Source organism: Rhinoraja longicauda, chromosome 8 (assembly GCF_053455715.1).
Source record: "Rhinoraja longicauda isolate Sanriku21f chromosome 8, sRhiLon1.1, whole genome shotgun sequence".
NCBI lineage: Eukaryota > Metazoa > Chordata > Chondrichthyes > Rajiformes > Arhynchobatidae > Rhinoraja > Rhinoraja longicauda.
In genome coordinates, this window is record NC_135960.1 from 65,970,044 (window position 1) to 65,993,325 (window position 23,282).

A 23,282-nucleotide genomic window follows, 5' to 3' on the forward strand; every position below is an offset into this window, starting at 1 on the left:
AAGCTCGGAGTCTGTGGGAAATGAACATTTCACACCAATGAAGTATATGTCTGGTCATGGGGTGGGTCTGCTGGTTTCTTGAGCTAAAACAGATTTTCAGCGCAACATACTACTGTACTCATTTTGTACTATGTTTGACAAGGCAGTAATTAATGCCATCACTGTGTGTAAAGTGGTAATTGTTGTGTTCCTACTATAGACCACCTATGGTTCAATCCATGTGCAGGAAAGAACTGCAGATGCTGGTTTCAATTGAAGCCAGACACAAAATGCTGGAGTAACTCAGCGGGTCAGGCAGCATCTCTGGAGAGAAGGAATGGGTGATGTTTCAGGTCGAGACCCTTCCTCAGACTGAGACCGAGGAAGGGTCTCGACCCAAAACGTCATCCATTCCTTCTCTCCAGAAATGCTGCCTGACCCGCTGAGTTACTCCAGCATTTTGTATCTACCTATGGTTCAATCCATCCTTGTATAATTCAGCACCATGTGTGCTTATGCCAGATCATTCCACTATTTATTGGATTCTGTGTCTCCATTTATTTTATTCTGTTTTGTTTGGATCTGTGACTGAAATACTAAATACAGCACAGCCCCATTTTAGTTTACATCAGTTTGTAAATAGAAAGTATCAAGTACCATCCATCAACTGTCCATGGTGTGTCCAAAGTGTGACAATTACAACACTTTGTTCAAAGCAAAAAAATAAAATGCTGAAGGGTCTCAACCCAAAACATAGACTATCCCTTTGCCTCCATAGATGCTGCTTGAGCCTCCAGCAGTTTTTTTGCGTTTCAGAATTCATCTGCAGTCTCTCATGTTTCCATCTTATCAAAAGAAAAATGTATCCTTCACATCTAGTGTGTATGAACCTCAATCAAAGGAGTTTCCATACTAGAGTCATAGAGAGTCAGTCATACTGCGTGGAAACAGGCCCTTCAGCCCAACCTGCCCACACCGACCAGGATAGTCCCTGCCTCAACTGCCTCCTCCGGCCGCTGGTTCCATACACCTACCAACCTTTGTGTAAAAAAGTTACCCCTCAGATTCCTATTAAATCTTTCCTCCTTCACCTTAAACCTATGTCCACTGGTTCTAAATACTCAATCCAATTATTACAAAAATTGCATGCGACTTGGATGAGTTGGATGCAGTGGATTCCAGGAGCCCTTCAGCTTGCTATCTTGTCTAAAGGTGGCAGTTTTAATTCTCATCTGCTGACATTTTGTTTTGTTCTTAACAGTTCGGAAACATAGAAAATAGGTGCAGGAGTAGGCCATTCGGCCCTTCGAGCCAGCACCACCATTCAATATGATCATGGCTGAACATCCAAAATGAGAACCCCGTACCTGCTTTTTCCCCATATCCCTTGATTCCGTTAGCCCTAAGAGCTAAGTCTAACTCTCTCTTGAAAACATCCAGTGAATTGGCCTCCACCCCCTTCTGTGACAGAGAATTCCACAGATTCACAACTCCCTGGGTGAAAAGGTTTTTCCTCATCTCAGTCCTAAATGGCCTACCCCTTATTCTTAAACTGTGACTTAGTCTCTCCCAATATTGGGAACATCTGAGTTTTATTATTGATTGTTGCTGTTGATATTGAAACCTATATTGCACCAATAGTGGGAATTATGGTAGGTATAAAACATGTTGCATAACTCAAATGAAGAAGAGGAATTTATGAAGGGCCAGTGAAACATCTGAGGGATACCCCAAAGCTCTTGGCAACCCCCCCCCCCCCTCCCACCACCCCCCTGGATGTGAATTAGCATCCATTTGTCCCAACGTCTAAACTTGTAACAAAAGTTGTAAGTATTGAATTTTGTAGGAAGGTCATTGAGTTTGTTTGGTGAGGCACAATGGTAAGCCACAATTAACCTAATTCCCTTTCACAGACTGCATTTGGCTTTAAGCAGCGACAGTAATATATCTTGTGCATTGGAACAAATTTATTTTATTTTATTATTGTCACTTGTACCGAGGTAGAGTGAAAAGCTTTTTTGTTGCATGCTATCCATTCAAGGAAAAGATTATACATGGTTACAATCGAGCTATCCACCGTGTACAGATACAGGATAAAGGGGATATCATTTAGTGCAAGATAAAGTCCAATTAAAGATAGTTCAAAGGTCTCGAGGTCAGGACCGCACTCCAGCTGATGAGAGGTTGCCTGATTTCAAACTTTTGTTCCTCTTCCCTGATGAGCGAGAGGAGAAGAGAATATGACTGGGGCGAGACTGGTCCTTGATTATGCTGGTGGTCTTGCCAAGGTGTTAGTATGTTTTCTTGACCATTGCTTCAATGTCGCTGGTCCAAGGACAAATTGCTGGTGATATTTATTCCTAAGAATTTAAAAATTACAACCATCTCTACTTCAGCGCCATCAATGTGTACCATGGTGTGTGTACTGCTTTGTCTCAAATTAGTCTCAATTATATTAATTGTATAAGAAGATAACTGCAGATGCTGGTACAAATCGAAGGTATTTATTCACAAAATGCTGGAGTAACTCAGCAGGTCAGGCAGCATCTCGGGAGAGAAGGAATGGGTGACGTTTCGGGTCGAGACCCTTCTTCAGACTGATCACAGTGAGAATGTAATTTAGAAACTAACTAACAGGAGACTAGAAGTTCAGGCCTGCCCTTGTGGACTGACTGGAGAAGGGTCTCGACCCGAAACGTCACCCATTCCTTCTCTCCCGAGATGCTGCCTGACCTGCTGAGTTACTCCAGCATTTTGTCAATCATATTAATTGTTTGGAAAGATTGGAAAAATGTGAGTCAATCTTGGAGCAAAATAGATATAAAGCTGTCGTGCTATCTGCTATTTGGGAACTATCTGCTCCCAAATCTTTTGAGCTTTCAGAGTACAGTTGATTTGAATGTATTCTGCTGAATATAAAATAATATGTTTCAAAATACCTCCTGTGTGTTCATGGGTTATACCATGCTAAAATCAGGGCTGCCAGAATATACCAATATTCACAGTTGCAGAAAGAAAATAATATACCTCTTTATCAGCAAGAAGATCATCCAACCTAATGTTTAGTGTAGCTCATCGATAAAGCTCATACCATTAAAAACAACGTGGAGAAAAAGTGTATTAACCTCTGATTTTCTTTCATTTAGTGAGGGAATGTCAAGATGATCTGATTAGTTCCAGTGAAGAACCTAACTTAAAGTACTAGAGGCGTAAATTATGTTTGCTATTATCTGATAAGCTCAGGCTTCTGGATGCCACACAGAATCTTTCTCTACAGAGGAAAATGGATGTATTCCATTAACACTTGGTCATCTGGACATTCACCGGCACTGTGTAGCAGTGTGAGCCAATGCTTTAGTTTATGGAGAGGTTATGATCCTTGCAGTGGATCAAGCCTGGTCCAGAGAAGCTCGCACTTCAACATAGAAATACAATCAAAATAGTGTTATTCCCACACAAATAAATAATTGAGTTTTAAATGCTTAAAAATGTTCTTGGATGTTTTTATTTTCTTTTTTTCTAACACTTTTTAATAACAGAATTTAATTTCAAACAGTTTTTGAATGTTTTTAGATGTCAAAATGTCCATGTGTTCAAATCATAGATATGTCTTCCAAGACACCATTTCCCTTGGTTCCTTGGAGCAGATGCATAGTTTCTAACTAGATAGTCACATCTATGACATGAAGTTAATCTAACTCCATTGATGGGAAAATTCTGAGGGGCAGCAGCAATCATCTTTAGATTAATCAAGTACAATCAGCACAGATTTTGTTGAAGGAAGGTCTTGTTTCACAATCTTTGCTCATTTTTGAGAAATTAATGAAAACATTGGTGAAAGTAGCGCTTTTGATGGAATCAAGATGGATTTTGCAAGGTTTGCAAGGCTTCTGATAAGGTCCTACTTTGTAACCTGATCATAAGATGCAAGGGATCATCCTAATTTGGATCTAAAATTGTTCCAGTTGCTTCTGTTGCAGACCAAATGGATGTTTCTTTCTCAGGCAGCAAAAACAAAAGTAGGTATTAATGCCTACAATCCTATGTTTATTCAAATTATAGGCTAGCATATAAAAAGTCATTTTTTAAATTTTGGTGCTGCCAAACTGATAATGTCAATAAATGCATGGAAACCTGGATGCCAGCAATTTTCAGTGATTTCTGACTTGTGCCATTGCTTTGAAGAGAAAGTGAGATTTACTCACCCCACCTACGTCCAAGACACCTCACACGCTCTCCATCTCCTCGATAACTTCCGGTTCCCAGGCCCCCACTCCCTCATCTTTACCATGGATGTCCAGTCACTCTACACTTCCATCCCCCACAAGGGTGGTCTCGAAGCCCTCCGTTTCTTCCTCGACCGTAGAACCAGCCAATCCCCATCTACTAACACTCTCCTCCGCCTAGCAGAGCTGGTTCTTACCCTTAACAACTTCTCCTTTGACTCCTCCCACTTCCTCCAAACCAGAGGCGTAGCTATGGGCACTCGCATGAGCCCTAGCTATGCCTGCCTCTTTGTCGGGTACGTCGAACAATCCCTGTTCCAGGCGTACACTGGCCCCATCCCCGAACTCTACCTCCGCTACATCGACGACTGCATTGGTGCTACCTCTTGTACCCATGCAGAACTCACTGACTTCATACACTTCACCTCCAATTTCCATCCGGCCCTTAAATATACCTGGACTATCTCCGACATCTCACTCCCGTTTCTGGACCTCACCATCTCCATCACAGAAGACAGACTAGTGACTGACATCTACTATAAACCCACTGACTCGCACAGCTATCTAGACTACACTTCTTCCCACCCGGTCTCCTGCAAAAAGTCTACCCCCTACTCCCAATTCCTCCGCCTACGCCGCATCTGCGCCCGGGATGAGGTGTTTCACAATATGCAACCAGTAATTTCACACTAGCACATCAGAGATGTCCTCATTCTTCAGGAAACGGGGCTTCCCCCTTCCATTATAAATGAGGCTCTCACTAGGGTCTCTTCTACATCCCGCAGCTCCGCTCTTGCTCCCTCTCCCCCCACTCGTAACAAGGACAGAATCCCCCTCGTTCTCACCTTCCACCCCACCAGCCAGCGGATCCAACAAATCATCCGCCAACATTTCCGTCACCTACAACGGGACCCCACCACTGGCCATATCTTCCCACCCCCTCCCCTTTCTGCATTCCGCAGAGACCGTTCCCTCCGTAACTCCCTGGTCCACTCGTCCCTTCCTACCCAAACCACCCCATCCCTGGGCACTTTCCCCTGCAACCGCATGAGATGCAACACCTGTCCCTTTACCTCCCACCTCAACTCCATCCAAGGACCCAAACAGTCTTTCCAGGTGAGACAGAGGTTCACCTGCACCTCCTCCAACCTCATCTATTGTATCCGCTGCTCTAGATGTCAACTTATTTACATCGGTGAAACCAAACGTAGGCTCGGCGATCGCTTCGCTCAACACCTGCGCTCGATCCGCGTTAACAAATCTGATCTCCCGGTGGCTGAGCACTTCAACTCCTCCTCCCATTCCCAGTCTGACCTTTCTGTCATGGGCCTCCTCCAGTGCCATAGTGATTCCCACCGGAAATTGGAGGAACAGCACCTCATATTTCGCCTGGGCAGCTTGCAGCCCAGTGGTATGAACATTGACTTCTCCAACTTTAGATAGTTCCTCTGTCCCTCTCTTCCCCTCCCCCTTCCCAGATCTCCCACTGTCTTCCTGTCTCCACCTATATCCTTCCTTTGTCCCGCCCCCCTGACATCAGTCTCTGAAGAAGGGTCTCGACCCGAACCGTCACCCATTCCTTCTCTCCCGAGATGCTGCCTGACCTGCTGAGTTACTCCAGCATTTTGTGAATAAATACTTTCGATTTGTATCTGCATCTGCAGTTATTTTCTTATACAGTCTGAAGAAGGGTCTCGATCCGAAACGTCGCCCATTCCTTCTCTCCTGAGATGCTACTCCAGCATTTTGTGAATAAATACTTTCGATTTGTATCTGCATCTCCTGTTATTTTCTTATACTCACCCCCATAATCTCATGAAAATGTAATCAACGCAGATCAGTGAAGTAAACTCTTCACTTGCCTTTATATACACTGAAGACTGCGAGACTTGGTCTGCTCCAGAGGCCGTCAATGGTTCTTTTGTTACTTCCGAACTGAAAAATCAGGCTGATAAACTTGAGAGCATACTGTGCTGTTGGAGATGCCTTTTTTTAATTTTCTCCAGTGAATTGTGTTCATGATCGGTAGAGAGAGAATGAATAGAAAACCAAATAGATTGAATTTCAGTAATATGGAAATGTGATGATTGTTCTTATTGTTTGTTTTGTATTTGTACTACAGGATTCCACGAGACAGAGACATGAACAGAAGAAAACTGTATCATTCAGTAGCATGCCTTCTGAAAGGAAAATTAACAGTGCCAGTGATTGCATTAGCTTCATGCAGGCTGGTTGTGAACTGAAGAAACTGCGTTCAAATACTCGAATATACCATCGCTTCTTTACTTTAGATCTTGACCTTCTGGCTTTGCGTTGGGAACCTTCCAAAAAGGACCCTGACAAGGCTAAACTTGAGGTTTCTTCCTTTAAAGAGGTTCGAGTTGGAAAAAATACAGAGACTTTCAGAAATTGTGCAGTTGTGGATCAGATCTGTGAAGACTGCTCCTTCTCGTTAATATATGGGGATAATTATGAGTCTTTGGACCTCGTAGCCTCTTCCGCAGATATCGCTAACATTTGGGTGACAGGCCTACGTTATATTGCTTTACACGGTAAGCAGGCTCTGTATTTGATAGATGGTGACCAGCATTCGCCAAGGACTAAGTGGCTCCATTCGGTATTTTACGAAGCTGATGAAGATGGCAATGGAATTATGTTAGAAGACACAGCAGTGAAAGTGATAAAGAACCTCAATCAAGGTTTGAAGGAGTCAAAAATCAGAATTAAGTTTAGAGAGATACAGAAAGAGAAAGGAAAGCTAACCACAAGGGTAACAAAGGAGGAATTTTCTGATGTCTACATTGATCTATGTACAAGACCTGAGGTATATTTCTTACTTGTGCAAATATCCAGGAATAAAGAATATTTAGATGCCAAAGATTTCATGTTATTTTTAGAAGCCGAACAAGGAATGATACATACAACAAAAGAAATGTGCCTCGATCTTATAAAGAAATACGAACCTTCGGAACAAGGTCAGTTGCAGAGTTATCTTAGTATTGATGGCTTTACACGATATCTGTTATCAGAAGAATGCAACATATTTGATCCAGAACACAATAAAGTCTGTCAGGATATGAATCAGCCATTATCCCATTATTATATCAATGCATCTTACAACACCTACCTGAAAGAAAATGATGTTAAAGGTTCATCTGATGTGCATGGATATGTTAAGACCTTGAAATTAGGTTGCAGAGGTATTGAGATTGATGTGTATAATGGTCCAAATAATGAGCCACTTGTCAGTAAACGCAACAACGTGACCTCACCAATCCCTTTCTGTAATGTCATTGAAGTGATTAATAAATATGCCTTTGTAGCTTCAGAGTACCCTTTGATTGTGTCTTTGCGAAATCACTGTAGCATAGAACAACAAAAAGTGATGGCTCAAAAAATGAAAAAGATCTTTGGAGCTAAATTATATACACAGCAACCAGTTTTAGCAGAAGGGTACCTCCCTTCACCAGGGAAGCTGAAGGGAAAAATTATTTTGAAGGGAAAAAAACTAGCAACTGACAATGATTTATCAGAAGGTGACGTGACGGATGAAGACGAAGAAGCACAGGTTTCTAGAAGGTTGACTGATACGTTTTTTGTTGCCAAGCGAACTATTCGAATATGTCGGGAACTCTCTGATTTGGTCACTCTGTGCCAGTCTGTGCACTTCGTAGATTTTCAGTATTCAATGAAGACCCAGAAATATTGGGAAATATGCAATTTCAGTGAAGCCGAGGCAAGGATATTAGCAAACGATTTCCCAGGAGACTTTGTGAACCACAATAAAAGATTTCTGTCTCGTGTTTTCCCTGCTTTCGTGGGTATAGAATCGAGCAATTTGAATCCACAAGAATTCTGGAATTGTGGCTGCCAGTTGGTGGCCGTCAACTACCAGATCCCAGGCCCAATGTCCGACCTTAACATTGGATGGTTTCGTCAGAACGGCTGCTGTGGTTATGTTCTACGTCCTGCTATTATGCGAGAGGAGTTGTCCTATTTCAGTGCCTACACTGAGGGAGTTTTTCCCGGAATCCCACCTCAGGTTCTGCACATAAAACTAATCAGTGGTCAGAACTTTCCAAAGCCTAGAGGTTCTGGCACGAAAGGAGATGTTTTAGATCCATATGTTTTTGTGGAAATTCACGGGATTCCTGTGGACTGTGCAGAAATGAGAACCAAGACTATTCATCAAAATGGAGAGAACCCTCTATTTGATGAAAGCTTGGAATTTGAAATCAATCTGCCTGAGCTTGCAATGGTACGATTTATTGCTCTAGATGATGACTACATTGGGGATGAATTTATTGGCCAGTACTCCATCCCATTTGAGTGTCTGCAGACTGGATATCGACATGTTCCTCTGTGCACATACACCGGGGAAGAAATTGAACTAGCTACTCTTTTTGTTCATGTTGCCATAACTGACCGAAGAGGTGGCGGAAAGGCTCACAGAAGAGGCCATTCAGTCAAGAAAGGGAAGAACACAATAAAATACACAATGTTAAGGACTATTGGGATCAAAGTTGTTGATGATACATTCAAAGTTGCAGGCCATCCATTGCGAGAAGCTGCAATTCTCAGAGAAAATGTTCAGGTAATAATTTGTTTATGAAATTATTCTTAATCTTTAGAATTACTTCAGGATCATATTGCATCAAGCCTCTAATACATTTTGTTGAAATTAAATACATATTCACATTGGCTAATCCAACAGGGTGACAATTAATTTCCCACTTCGCTTCCATTTCTTTCCAACTCTAGCATCCCTGTGATACAGCTATTTCGGTTATAGAGATTTGCCTTTACAGAATTCACAAATCACCACTCAAAATGTGAGTTACAAAATAAAATTCACTCATGGAATTTATATGGGGAAGAAAAAGTATTTTTTCAACTTGACCTTTCAATTAGACCTTTTTCGAGGAGCGCAACTCCCCTTAACACTGTGTCATCTATATCTAGGTGTGTCTACTATTGTGTGAAGCAATATCCGAGATTAATACAGGCAATAATCTCACATCTGAATAAATTGGAATAAATTTATGCACTAGTCTTACTTCCCTCCAAACTCTTCCAGTTCTACACTCTGTCTGATAAGGAGTCTCTGCTCTTCCAAATATGAGATCTTGAGTCAGCTCAATTTAAATTGTTTCACTATTGGTGGCAGTACTTTCAACTGATAAGACTATAAAGTCCAGAATTATCTCCCCAAACTCTTCTGATTCATTAAGATGTTCCCAAAGCTTATCTCCCTCTGAATATTTGCTTTGTATCCCTAATATCTCTAAACATTGTTTATGCTGTGTTTAGAGATATTAGGGATATCTCTAAACATAGAGATATCTATGTTTATGCTGCTGTGATGGTGCCTGAGCTCTGCTAAGTACACAATTATGGTAGAAAAGTGTTGAGAAATTGTCTTTCTGTCTTTCATTATACAGCATTGGTGCATATAAAATATGCTATTGTGTCAGAAAAAATTGAGATTTTTGTTAGTGAATAATTCATCCTTTACTCTGGAGGTGAAATGACTGATACTTAGTTAAACACAATGTGGTTTTAATATTTGTTCGGGAAAATATCTGACTTTGAAGTCGGCGGGGGGGGAAAGAAAAGATCTAAATGTTTAATTACATATATCTGAATCTAAATTGAAACTGGTTAATAACTGGTTAATAAAATGTGCAATAATTGATACCAGTTACATATGGTAATTACTTAGAGCAGCATATTTTGTATTTGTTGATCAAGCATTTTAATATAGTATAAATGAATATGGAGGTCACTACTGTTTCAAATTTGTGTTAATAACATAAAAATGCAGCATAATTCATCTGTGTTTGATGATATAAAAATCTGGAAAAGAAAATAAACTGCTAGGAGGATGCTAAGAATATTTTAAATAGGCTTAGTGAAGTGAGTAAGCAACAGATGGGTGATAAGATTATTATGTGGAGAAATTAGATTGCTGTCGTTGGCAGGAAGGATGGAAAATAGATTATTTTTAAATGGCATTCAGAGCTAATTGGGATCCATATGTGATAGCCAAAAAATTTACATCCAGGTGCAACAAGAAATGAAGAAGGCAAATAATATGTTGGTCTTAATTATAAGGGAATTTGAGTAAAGAAATCTTGCTTTTTTGGCAGAACAGCCCCGGGAAACCATGATCCACAGAAGGTTATCATATCCAAGAAATGCAATGTTCTTGCCCTATGTGGCGATAAGAATAAAGACTGTTAGGGAGAAGTCCAGGAAACTGAAAATGGCGCCTTGAAGAAGGAACCTCCGATAATGTAAAGAGGAAATGTGGTTTGGTTGAGGGATATTCCATGTTTGGTTGGACAGATAATACATTTCATAAACTGGATCCAATGTCCCATATATTATGCTAACCACCAGGTGCCAGTGTGAGGACCCTCCTAAACTAAGAAAGGGATATATGGACATACAAGAGAAATCCTAAAAAAAAATCAAAGTGCTGGAAGTGAGTCAGGCAGCATCTATGGGGTGAGTGAACAGACTGATGAAGGGCCTGACCCGAAGCATTATCTGTCCATTTCCTCCACAGATGCTGCCTGACCCACTAAATTGCTCCAACATTTTGTTTTTTTATGGTTTGCTGGGCATTGGGGGTGGGGGTTGGGTTATTGGTGGTAATGTTATTATACATGTAGGGAGCAGTAACATGGGAAGGAAAGGACAAGGTGCCCTCTTTGGATTTGTCAAGTTAAACTAAGGATCGACCTCTCAAGGATTATAACAAGGATTGTTATTTGAGCCACTGCAAATTCATTTGGGTGGAAGGAATGGTGTGGCAGAGGATTTCTACTCTGCCAGCAGTACTAGATTGGGAAGAAACTACAGCTGAGATAGGTGTCCCATAAACTCAGAGACCATAATAACTGTGAGAAGCAGTTGGATAGGGTGGGAGAGAGTTGGGAGAGAAACTAAGGGGGGCAGGATCTTGGACAATAATCAGCCAATTATTCCCAGTGGCATGCAGGTGTGTTTGGACATAGGAGGATTGTGTGGATGAATGTGTGTCTCGGGTGATGGTGCAGGAAGGTGGGGAGTGATTTTGCCACATGGATCATTGGGATCTATGTATTTGTGATTATTCAGTTGCCTCCAGGTTCCATTAAAAAAATTCAGGTATCTAAAAAAAACCACGTTGAATGTTTTTCAGTTGAGCATGAACATTTTCAGTTGGGCAGAAAAAGCCAGTATGGATTTGTGAAAACGTAGTTTCATGACTGCCAAAGTAGTGGATAGGGGAAAGTCTGCGTATGATTCTTACATGAACTTCTGAAGATATTTGATGAAAATCTCTCATGAGAGCTTTGTAAAGTTGTATTTGGCTGATCAACAGTAGAATAATGAACAGGTTTTCAGTTTGATGGAGTATAAATTGGTGGTGTTCCTTGAGGATCAATTTGAGGTCACGCAATTTACCATATTTGTAACTGACTTAAGTAGATGGATTGAAATGTATAGATCATCAAATTATCACCAACCAGTGCAGAAAATAATCAGAAAAGCTAGTAGGTTGCTGGAATTTTTAAGGAGGGAACTGGAATACAAGGGAGTAAAGGATTGCTGCTGCAATTCTAGCGACAATACAGATTCACCAGAATAGTACCCAGATTCAAAACTTGGGTAGTTTTGAACTAAAACTCAGTTCTCATAAATTATGTAGACAGATTACACAAAATAGGATTATATTCCTTGGAATGTAATTCCTTGGAATTATAGTTTTTACCATTTTAAGAGGAGGTTGATAATGAGAACTAATGTTACTGGTTGGAGAATCAAAGTTTTAGAGATACAGCATGGAAAATTGGCCCTTCGGCCCATCGAGTCCATGCTGACCAATGATCACCTATACACTAGTTCCATCTTACACACTAGGGACAACGTACAGAAGCCAAATAACCTACAAACCGGCACATCTTTGGGATGTGGGAGGAAAGTGGAACACCCAGAGAAAACCCACATGGTCACAGGGAGAAGGTGCAAACTCCATACAGACAGCACCCGTAGTCAGGATCGAACCCAAGTCTCCGATTCTGCAAGGCAGCAACTCAACTGCTACGCTACTGTGCCACCCAATTTGTATATAGTCTAAAAATGTGTTCAGTAGGAAGCAGTTCTGCACTCAAAAGTGATAAGACTTGGTCAATCTAAATTGGTGCCCATTGCATGCAGCCATTTGCTTATAAGACTAGTTCTAGGACTTGATTATTATATTTATTGCATAAGTTAAAAGCATAAGCAACCCTTTTTGTCATAAAATTGGCCAGCCTTTTTTAGTTTGTAAGTGCAATAACTCAGAAATTATTTTAAGAATATTCTCTCGCTTTCCTACCAGTGCTTCTTGTTTTGTGAAACTATTGGCCTAGTTATTTTATAAAATTTCTCAATATGTTCTGACTGCTTGCTTGGTTATTGTTTTACTTCTATTTTTTTTTGTGCAGTTTGCAATTGGCTCCCTTAAGGAAATATGTGGATTAGCTCCCATTGCTAGTCTGACTCAGTGCATACAGACTCTGTCTTCAAGATTATTGAATGGTGACAACATTTCTGTCGTGACACTCAACATGAAGAACGGATATCCTTATTTGGAACCCTTGGGGATGTTAAATGATGTACAAAAGAAAGTTATGTCATCATATGACCTGGTAGGCATGTTATTTTTCAATATGCAAAACCAAAGAACATACTTATGTTTTAAGTCTTTTAAAATACTGAACACTGGTTTCTGTCTTTAAATATTTGCATCATGTTATATGTTCGAAAAATATGCAGTACTTTTCCAGAATACCCAAAGTTATATCAATAAAATCTTTTGGGATTACTGTAAAAGCAATTAGATTTACCGAAAAATTACAACACACAAAGTCATTTCATCCATCATGACTGTGCTGGTCAAACACGAGCCATCCAATCTAATCCCACCTTCTGAAAGGGTGGCACAATGACGGAGCGGTAGAGTTGCTGCCTTACAGAGCCAGAGATCTGGGCTTGATCCTGGCTGTATGGAGTTTGTACGTTCTCCCCGTGACCACGTGGGTTATCCCAGGGTGCTCCGGCTTCCTCCCACACTCCAAAGATGCACAGGTTTGTACTCTAATTTGCTTGGTAAAATTGTAAATTGTCCCTCGTGTGTAGGATAATGCTGATGTATAGGGTGACGCGGACTAGGTGGGCCGAAGGGCCTGTTTCCGCACTGTACCGCTAAACTAAACTAACTAAATGAGTAGCCGTGCTTGTGTAACTCTTTAAGTTCATATTAAGCTTTCTTTTTAATACTATGTCACTCCTACCGTCCTCTGAGAGAAAATACTTTTGACCAAAGATACTAGCGGAGCAAGATGAACCACTCCGTCGAAATCGCATATACTGAAGTGTAGTACGCAAAGGAGCGGAACGGCCTCCATTTTAGTAAGCAAAACCCGCCGTTCCCTATGCCTCCCGTAGTGTAATCAGTGTTTTGGGGGAACAGTATGTGTGATGATACCATAAAAATGCAGAATATATCTCATCTATCAATTCACAGATTTTTGTTATTTTTCTTTTTAAATGTTTCTGCAAGTTCCACTAAAATGGCGCCGTGACATACTACAGTTTTTAGGGTCGAGTGGTCTATCTTGCTCTCCTCTATTATCTTTGCTTTTGACCTCTCTTCCAATCTTCCCACCAGTTAATTTAAATTTTTGCCCACTGATTTTAGATCCCTCTGCTAAGGAAAATGGGGCATCCCTATCTCCTGTATGCAGGCCATTCATGATTTTATACCCTCAATTAAGTCTCCCATTAGCTTCTGTATTTCAAGATTCCCTTTTCCGGTTCAATCACGTCTTTCTAATGAAAATCAAAAACACCGCCAAAGTTGGAAATCTGAAGTTTAAACTAAAAATGATGAAAACGCAAAACAGTTCAGGCAGTGTCTATGAAGTAAGAAACAGAACTGGTGTTTAAGGTCAAATACCCTTCAACAGATCTAGGAGAGGGAGAATACAAGTAGTTTTAAGTTGCAAAGAGGGCAGGGAAAAAACAGATGGGTTAAAGAGGGTATTTCTGATAGGTTGAAGCGAGCACTGAAGTGGGACAAGCGATTGAATGAATGAATAAGATTATTGGCCAAGTATGTGCATATACAAGGAATGTGCCTTTGTGCTCTGCTCACAAATGACAACACAAACATACAGTTAACAATTAAGAATAAAGCATAAACACATCAAAATAATAAGGATATAACATTATGGTCTAAACATGAGGGTGAAAATAAACCAGGGCAAAAAAGAGACTACAGACTTTGGTTATTGAGTAGAACTACTACTCGTGGAATAAAGCTGTTTTTATGTCTGGCCGTGGCTGCTTTGACAGTCTGGAGTCACCTTCCAGAGGGAAGTGCTTCAAAGATTTTGTGGCCAGGGTGAGAGGGGTCAGAGATGATCTTGCCTGCTCGCTTCCTGGCCCTTGCAGTGTACAGTTCGTCAATGGGGGGAAGGTTGCAGCCAACAACCTTCTCAGCTGATCGAACGATCCGTTGCAGCCTCCGGATGTCGTGCTTGGTAGCTGAGCCAAACCAGACCATGATGGAGAAGGTGAGGACGGACTCAATGATAGCAGTATAGAATTGGACCATCATTGCCTGTGGCAGATTGTGTTTCCTCAGTTGCCGCAGGAAGTACATCTTCTGTTGGGCCTTTTTGACTGTGGAGTCGATGGTGGCCCCCCATTTAAGGTCCCTGGAGATGATGGTGTTGACTATGGTGTTGTTGATGGTGAGTGGGGGGAGGGGAGAGACCTTCTTCGAAAGTCTACAATTAGTTCCACTATCTTAAGAGCATTGAGCTCTTGTAGTAATAGAGCCACACAGTAAAGGAACAGGCCCTTCCAGCTACCATATTAATGGCAACCAAGTACCCAACTGACAGTTGCCATATATCAAAACTTGTTTTGCAGTCTTCTGTGCCTTAATCATTTGTGTTCTCATTCAGATAATTCTTAACAGTTGTGGGAGGACCTGCCTTCACCACCTTCTCAGTATGTGCTTTCCAGATTTCAATTATTGTCTGAGTGAAAACCTTTTAATCCTCAGCTTCCTTTTAAACCTTCACCTTAAACCTATGCTCTCTGGTTTCAGACATCTCTGTTGTGAGCAAATGTTTCTCAGTACCCAGTTTGCCACCTTCATCAGTCCAATCTGAACGAGAACAAACAATGAAAGGTGGGATGTACTCACTAGGTCAAGCCACGATTAATGGAAAGATAGAAACTGAGCCAATATCTCACAGTGGAACCTGACAACTCTCATCTACTTGCCCTCTGCTACTTTTAAAGGTTTGTTCCTCCATATTTTGTAATGTCCTCCCATTAATTCCCCAGCCCAGTTGCCCCTGCCAAGTGCATTTCTTCACATTTCCCTGGGTTTAACTGACGAGACCATTTAGATCCCCCTGAAGTCAAATGTTTTCCTTCTAGCTGTCAGCTACTCAGTCACGTTTTATATCATCTGTACACTCTTCATCAAGCGCTCCTGGTTTAGGTGCAAATTACTTAAAATTCCAAGTCCTGAGGAAATCTGCCGGTCATAAAATCATCTGTCAACCTTCACCCTTTACTTCCTGCCATTGACACAGTCATGGATCGTATTTGATACTCCCGCTTGAATTCTACAGTATTTCCCTTTTATGACCAGTTTCTCACGCACAGCCTTACTGAAATCCATGTGGATTACATTAGATATGCTGCCCTCCTTGATACCTCCTCAAAAAACTTGATCAAGTTATAGAGAGATGGCTTTCCCTTAACAACTCTCTAATGACCGTGATCAATCTGTCTTCCTAATTGAGTAATTAAAAAATAAGACATTTTATTTTTGGTGTTAATTAAGTGGATAGGAACAGTGGATGAGACATTTAATTTTATTTGTGCAAAATGTCCTTGTGGTAACACTGCATTTATTTCATAGTACTTTTAATTTAAACCAATTTAAAGAAATATATAGCAATTAAGTCACTAATCAACTTATAATTTGCTTCTATCAGCTATAGTTGATATCACTTTGGTCCAGCGGCAATCACTTTGTTTGTTTCAATTTATAAGTTGTCGTTTGCTTTGTCATTGACCTAATAAGTAGTTTATTATTATCATACTTAATGTTGTTTCATCTCAAATTGACCTATCAGCTGAAGAATGTGAGGTAAAAAATCTAGATCTTTTTTCATGAGAGCCTAACAAGTTGCTTTAGCTAATATATTTTTAATATCTCCAACATGAATTCCAGCAGATGAAGAAAAGGTAAGTGAATGAAAATAAATGAAGTGTAGCTCAGTTCTTTTTCTTGAACCATATGTCCTGTTGTTAGTTACAGTACAGCAGAACTAGTTCTAGTGTTAGGAAAAAAATATTTCCCTGAAATACAGGGAGAGACCCTGCACAATCTGGATGCTGGCTACACAATCCTGTGCTTTTCCCAAAGAGGTACAGGTTGAACACTGATTTTCTGGCACCCTTGGGTCCAGAGTCTTTCTGGATTATCTGTTTTTCTGGACCAACGCTGATTCATGTGATAATGGAACGACAATACACCCCTGGCCCACTAATGACACCCTCCTGTGTCTCTAACGCATCAGGGAATGCCAGAAACGTAAATAGAACAACGATAAAATGTAAACTGAATGTGAAAGAAATAGCCTGCCGACCCATCTCTGGCTCCCGGCCGTTTAGAGCTCCTGCTTTTGCTCCCACTCCCAACTCGCAAGGTTCACCACGAAGAAAATGGATAGGTGATGTTTCGGGTCGGGACCTTTCTTCAGACTGGTCCAAACAACTAGGCCTTGGGTAGTTAATCCCGAGGCAATGACAGAATGCTCTGATGGATTTGTGACCAGATGCTGATGCACAGGCTTCAAGTTTGACTGTCAAGAGGGGGAGGAGATAGAGGAGAAAGTGAAATGAGAGAGAGAGAAAGAAAGTCTCAGTGAAAGTGGAGGGAAAAAAAAAAGAAAGCACTTTAAGTAATAAGAGGAAACTCAATGAATGAGGAGAGGAGGAATAGAGGCAGTGACTGAAAGAGCGATAAGGGAAGAACAAAGAAGGAGCAAAAGGAAAGATAGTGTTTGTGAAAGAGGAGAGAGGGTCTCAGTGAAAAAGTAGAGGGTGGAGTGATGGTGAGAGGTGTGTATGGAGTAAAATTGGATAGAGGAAAGTGAAGAGCCTAAAGGTGAGGACAAGGAAATGGGTAAAGAAGATGAAGAAAGGGAGGTTGGAAGCACAGAGGAGAAAAATAATTAGTAAACTGAGAAAGAGAGGGGATCAAAAGGAAATGTAAAAATAATTGAAATAGGGGCAGTAAAAGGTAAGGCATAGAAGATCTTGAAGGGCTTGGGAAAGGAAGGGGTGGGGGGTTGGGGAAGAGAGTGCAGAGACAAATACAAAGCAACCAGATAGAAGTAAAGTAAAAGGGGGAAGGGGAAGGTCATGGTGAATAAAAAAGGAAGGAAAGAAGGGATGGGCAGTAAAAATCTAAAGTGAAGTGAGGGAAGGACAATTGGTAAATGGGAAGAGGGGCAGTGAAAGAAAGATGATGGTGGGATGGTGAAATTGGAGAAAATAACTGGAAAGATAGTAAAAGTCCAGGAACATAAAATGCTGGAGTAATTCATTGTGTCAAGCAGCATCTCTGGAGGCCATGGATAGGTGGATAGGTTATGTTTTGTGTTAGGACCCTTCTTTCTGACATGTCCTCCGAGGGGGGGGGGGGGGGGGGTACTGACCCACTGAGTTACTCCAGCAGTTTGCGTTCTATACAAGATTTCAGCATCTGCGGTTAAAGTCCAAAAAGACTGAAAGTCCAGGAACTATAGACCAGTCAGTTTAACTTCAGTAAGGAAGCTCTTAGAGATATTGATCTGGAACAGAGGAGATGTTGTGCAGCAGGAATCACAGAAGAGGAGTAGAGGGATAGGGCCACACTGACAGGGAGCAGTGAGAGAGTCTCACAAGAGAAGGTCTGAAGAATGATCCCGACCCAAAACATCACCTATCCATGCTCTCCAGAGATGCTGCCTGACCCGCTGAGTTACTCCAGCACTTTGTGTCTTTTTTGATCTGGAACAAGATTAATAACTACTCGGGAATGAATTGGTTAATAAAGACAAGTCAGCATGGATTTGTTCAGGACAAATCATGTTAAACAATTGAATAGGATTTTTTTTTATAATGAGGTCACAGAGATTTAACGTGGGTAATACATTCAATGCTGTGTAGTTGGACTTACAGATTTCAGATAAGGTGTCACATCAGCACAACTGAAGGATGTGGCATAAAGGGGACATTAAAAGCATGAATATGAAGTCATGGTGAGATGTTGCTATCAACCTGGAGGGAGGTGAACAGTGACATTCTCTACGCTTGGTGTTGGGATTACCATGTTTTTATTCTACATTAATGACCTAGACTTGAGGGAGAAGCTACAATTTTAAAGTTTACAGATGACACAAAAATGCCTATCATAGAGGTGCAACATCATGAGAGGAATAGATCGGCTAAATGCACAGAGTCTCTTGCCCAGAGTAGGGGAATCGAGAACCTGAGGACAGGTATAAGGTGAGGGGGGAAAGATTTAGTAGAAACCTGGGGGGTAACTATTTTGCACAAAAGATGGTGGGTGTATGGAACGAGCTGCAGGAGGAGGTTGTTGAGGTTGGTACTATTGCAAGGTTTAAGAAACATTTAAACAGGTATATGGCTAGCATTAGGTTTAGAGGGATATGGACCATACGCAGGCAGGTAGGACTAATGTAGATGGGACATGTTGATCAGTGTGGGTAAGTTGGGCCGGTAAGTGGCAAGGCAGACTGATAAAGCAATTTAATAGGGCTGATACAATTCTAGGCTTTATCAGTAGAGGCATGGAGTAGGAAAACAGATAAATCATACAGAATCTTTGTAAAATACCATTCTGGCCTCATTGTATTCAATTCCAGTCATCTTATTATGAAATCATGAGAGGATTCAGTCATCTTATTATGAAATCATGAGAGAGGATCCATAAAAGATTTAGGACAATTGTTTTAGAAAGCTTGTTACTTTTGAGACCATCATGACATTTGGTGTCCAGTTGCATGGCTCACAGAAAACATTTCTGAGCCACTGGGAAAGCTTTTGCCTCTTATTTGCTTCGGGGAACTGAAACAAACGCCTCAAAGGCTGGTGAAACAGCACATTGTTCTTGACGGGAACAGGATAGGACTGGCACGTGTGGTGAGGGTGGAGTAAACTGGAGCCCAGGGAATAGTTGATTTAGTTCAGTGATATCAGCATTTTGAGTTGGTATCAGGGACAGAAGTCACGATGGAGGTTATGGAGGTGAAATTGGAAACAGAGCTGGTATAAAGATGTGTAGGAAAAAAACCCTGCAGATGCTGGTTTAAATCGAAGGTAGACACAAAATGCTGGAATAACTCAGCGGGCCAGGCGGCATCTCAGGAGAGAAGGAATGGGTAACGTTTCGGGTCGAGACACTTCTTCAGAGTGAAGAAGGGTCTCGGCCCGAAACGTCACCCATTCCCTCTCTCCTGAGATGCTGCCTGACCCGCTGAGTTACTCCAGCATTTTGTGTCTACCTGGTATAAAGATGTTAGGGCAGAGCAACAGCGGTGACAGTCTCAGCAAAGGGAGAGGTGATCACAGAGTTTGGGAGAGTGCAGAGAAGGGATTGAAGACTCAAGCTGGACATGCAGATTTTTCACGGGGGATTTTTATTTCAGTGAGGAATAATTGACTGAAGGTAAATATATAAATTGCCTTGCAGGTCTCCTAGTTTGGTGCTGCAGTTTTAAACTTACCGTTTCAGGAACGCCAAACAATTGTTCTCCCAAGAAGACACGATCCAAGTTCCCCTGCAATGCTCCAGAGAAAGTGGTGCATGGGGGAATTATGTCACACCAAAGTCCATCTGGGTTACAAGAGTGCAGAATTCAATCTGGGTTACAAGGTTCACTTTCATAAAGAGAGCAAGGTCAAACTTCCTGATTTCCATGATTCAACCAAGAAATGGCTGCAGGTGTAATCTACTCCAGGCTAAATCTATTTTTAACCCCCTGTCATGGAAAAAAAAGTGCTATGTGATCCAATTTACGGACATTAATGTTTCAGGTTGTTTCATCAGGCTCTCAATAATGCAGATGAATAGAAAGGGATGGGGGGGGGGTTCAGAATCAATCAAGAGTAAGGTTGTAGTGTAGTGACAGGAGGGAAATGTATAATGGAAGATGGTGCAAGGCTAAATAAAACAAAGGACTGGTTAAGCGGCAAAAATGAGGCCATTAAAATAATTGCTGACCAAAAAATAGGAGCACTATCACCTGAGATTGTTGAAACATAAGTTGTAAATTGTTTTTTAAAAAGCTGCTGATCTCCAGTTTGAATAGAACTCTGTTTGGGAACTGTAATGAACCAAGGACAGAGAGGTCACAGTAGCACACGCTCAGGAACTAAAACGTAAGGTGACGAGAAACTCATCCCTCAGCTAAAATATCGTCTTGCTGGGTTTTAAACTGTGTTGCTAGTTCTGGTCGTGAATGACCTTGCACTTCATGGTTAGCTCACTTTATTAAATTCATTTAATGTGTCTGACTCCTGGTCTAGTTATTTCTGATTTGCAGACTTGTACACGGCAGCCATGGCCTTCACCTGTGAATGCACCTCACGATTCATCCATGGTTTCTGGTTGGGGAACTCTCGGATTATCTTCTGCGGCACGCACTCCTCGACATATTTGCCAATGAAGTCAGTCATGGCAGTGGCGTACTCATTCAGATTAGCTGCTGAATCCCTGAATAAGGACCAGTCTTCTGACCCGTAGCATTTTGCATAGGATGTCATTTGTATCCACTAACCAGCATTGAACAATGCTCTGTATCGGATCCTCCTGCTTCAGTTTTTGTTTGTAGGCAGGGAGTAGAAGCACTGCTGATCAGATCAGATTTCCCGAAATGTGGCCGAGAGACAGAGCATTTTTTGTTAATGTGTAGCAGTGGTCAAGGGTGTTCTGGCCCCTGTTGGGACATGCTGGTGGTACTTTGGTAGTATGCCCCTGAGGTTGGCTTGATTGAAGTTTCTGGCTACCACGAATAAGGTCTCGGGGTGTTTTGTCTCAAGCCCTTTTGATAGTGGAGTACAGTTCTTTCAGAGCAAGCTTGACGTCCGCATGGGGGGGGGGGGATGGAGACCACTGTCAGTATAGCTGAGATGAATTCCCTCGGCAGGTAGGGAATTTCACAGACCGATATTTCAGGTACAGGGAGCATGAGCTCGCCAGGTCTGCCACGTCTGAGCACCACTAGGTATTGATTAGAAAGCAGACCCCACCGTCTCTAACCTTGCCCGAGTATAGTGTTGCTAGGTAAGGATGCAGGAGGTGAAGAGTGATACAAGAGATAAACCTTAACATCATTGAGACGTATAGCACGGAAATATAACCTTCAGTCCATCAAGTGAACACTGACTATAAACCACCCATTTACACCAGCGTACATTAATTCAATTTTTAATTATTTCCACATTCACGTCAACCTTCTTGACCTCATCCTTGCCAGTCATCTTGTCGCATATATATCTGTCTGTGATGGCATTTTTCCAGAGCAACCACTGCTCTGTATTTGTCGAGCCAAAGTACCATTTTATATTGAGAACTTCTTTCTCCGTGTTCTGTGACACAACCATCATGTTCATTGGGAAAGATTTGGAACAAATATAGCAGCTCAAAACTGGGTCTCACAGTTGTAATGTCTGAACCTGGCATAATCATCACTTTACCATCAAGTCTGGAGATCAAATCTGGTTTAACAGGGAACAAAAGGCATGCCATAAATAGCATTAGGAGCTCCTAGCAATAAGGTTCCAACCTGGTGAATTTGCAAATAGGCCTATTAAATGCGCCAATTGGGAAAAAAATAGCTTGCAATGACTGAAGCTAAATAATCTGACAAATAACATATCAGATCAAAGCTCTGCCTTCATGTCTCATGCAGTTGACAAATAGTGGCAATAATTAAACAGCAAACAAGAGGTGGAGGCTGCAAGGCCATTTCTGTCCTCGATGATAGATCCCAGCAGGTAAATGCAAAGATAAGGTCGAGCAATTTGCAACCATCTTCAGCCTGAGATGTCTTGTGGTTGATTCATCTTGGATCCTCCACAGGTTCTCACAGAGGACAATTCTTAGCCAAGCTAAATCAATTGACATGAATTGAAGAACTGACTGAGACAATTGAACATGGCATATTCTACAGGGCCAATCATTTCTCAAATGTGCTCTGAAGGCTTGTGTTCAAATCTCTCCAAGCATCTACCCATATTATTTAACAATGTAGTTGGAAATATGGAAAATTGTCCATGTTTGTCGTATCTACCAAAAAGCAGGACAAATCCAATGAATCCACTCTCAATCATCAGCAAAGAAATGGAGGGTATCATTGGAATATTTAGTGGTAATTATTCAATAATAACTTGCACAATGATTCTATGTTTGGGATTTGCCAGGGGCTCGTTTCAACCTCAGTCCAAACTGAATTGGAGAGGTTGAATTCCATAAATTAGATGAGCGTACCTGTAGATGAGAGTACATCAAGGCGTCATTTAACTGACTATGACATGAGTGAACCCTAGTATTGTTGGTCAATGGGAAGTGAGGAGAAAGCTCTCCACTGGCTGATGTCATACTTTACACCTGCCTCTATTTGTTGGAGATCAAACATCCCGGCGTTGATACTATAACATCATAACCGCATGCATTCCTCAGAGAAAGATCCTTATCCCAGTTATCTTGATTCCACTACCAGCTCTGCCCAGGACAGGAAGGCCCTGCAGAGAGTAGTGCGTTCGGCAGAACGCACCATGGGAACTACACACGTCCCCCTGCAGGACCTATACATCAGGAGGTGCAGATCCAGAGCAAGCAAGATTATGAGGGACCCCTGCCACCCCAGCAACGGACTGTTCCAGCTGCTACGGTCAGGCAAACGCCTCCGCTGTCATGCTGTGAAAACGGAGAGGATGAGA

The 23,282-nt window shown here is 41.5% G+C and overlaps 1 protein-coding gene across 2 annotated transcripts in view; it reads left to right on the forward strand.

Annotated features, from left to right (window-relative positions):
- Nucleotides 1-23,282, forward strand: part of plcl1 (phospholipase C like 1) — a 170,813-nt gene that overhangs the window by 123,008 nt on the left and 24,523 nt on the right. The window contains exons 2-3 of one of the 2 annotated variants that reach the window (XM_078404157.1): nucleotides 6,328-8,799; nucleotides 12,683-12,886. In XM_078404157.1, the coding sequence (XP_078260283.1) occupies nucleotides 6,328-8,799; nucleotides 12,683-12,886 (2,676 nt within the window). The remainder of the gene's footprint in view (nucleotides 1-6,327; nucleotides 8,800-12,682; nucleotides 12,887-23,282) is intronic. The other variant, XM_078404159.1, reaches the window with a different exon arrangement.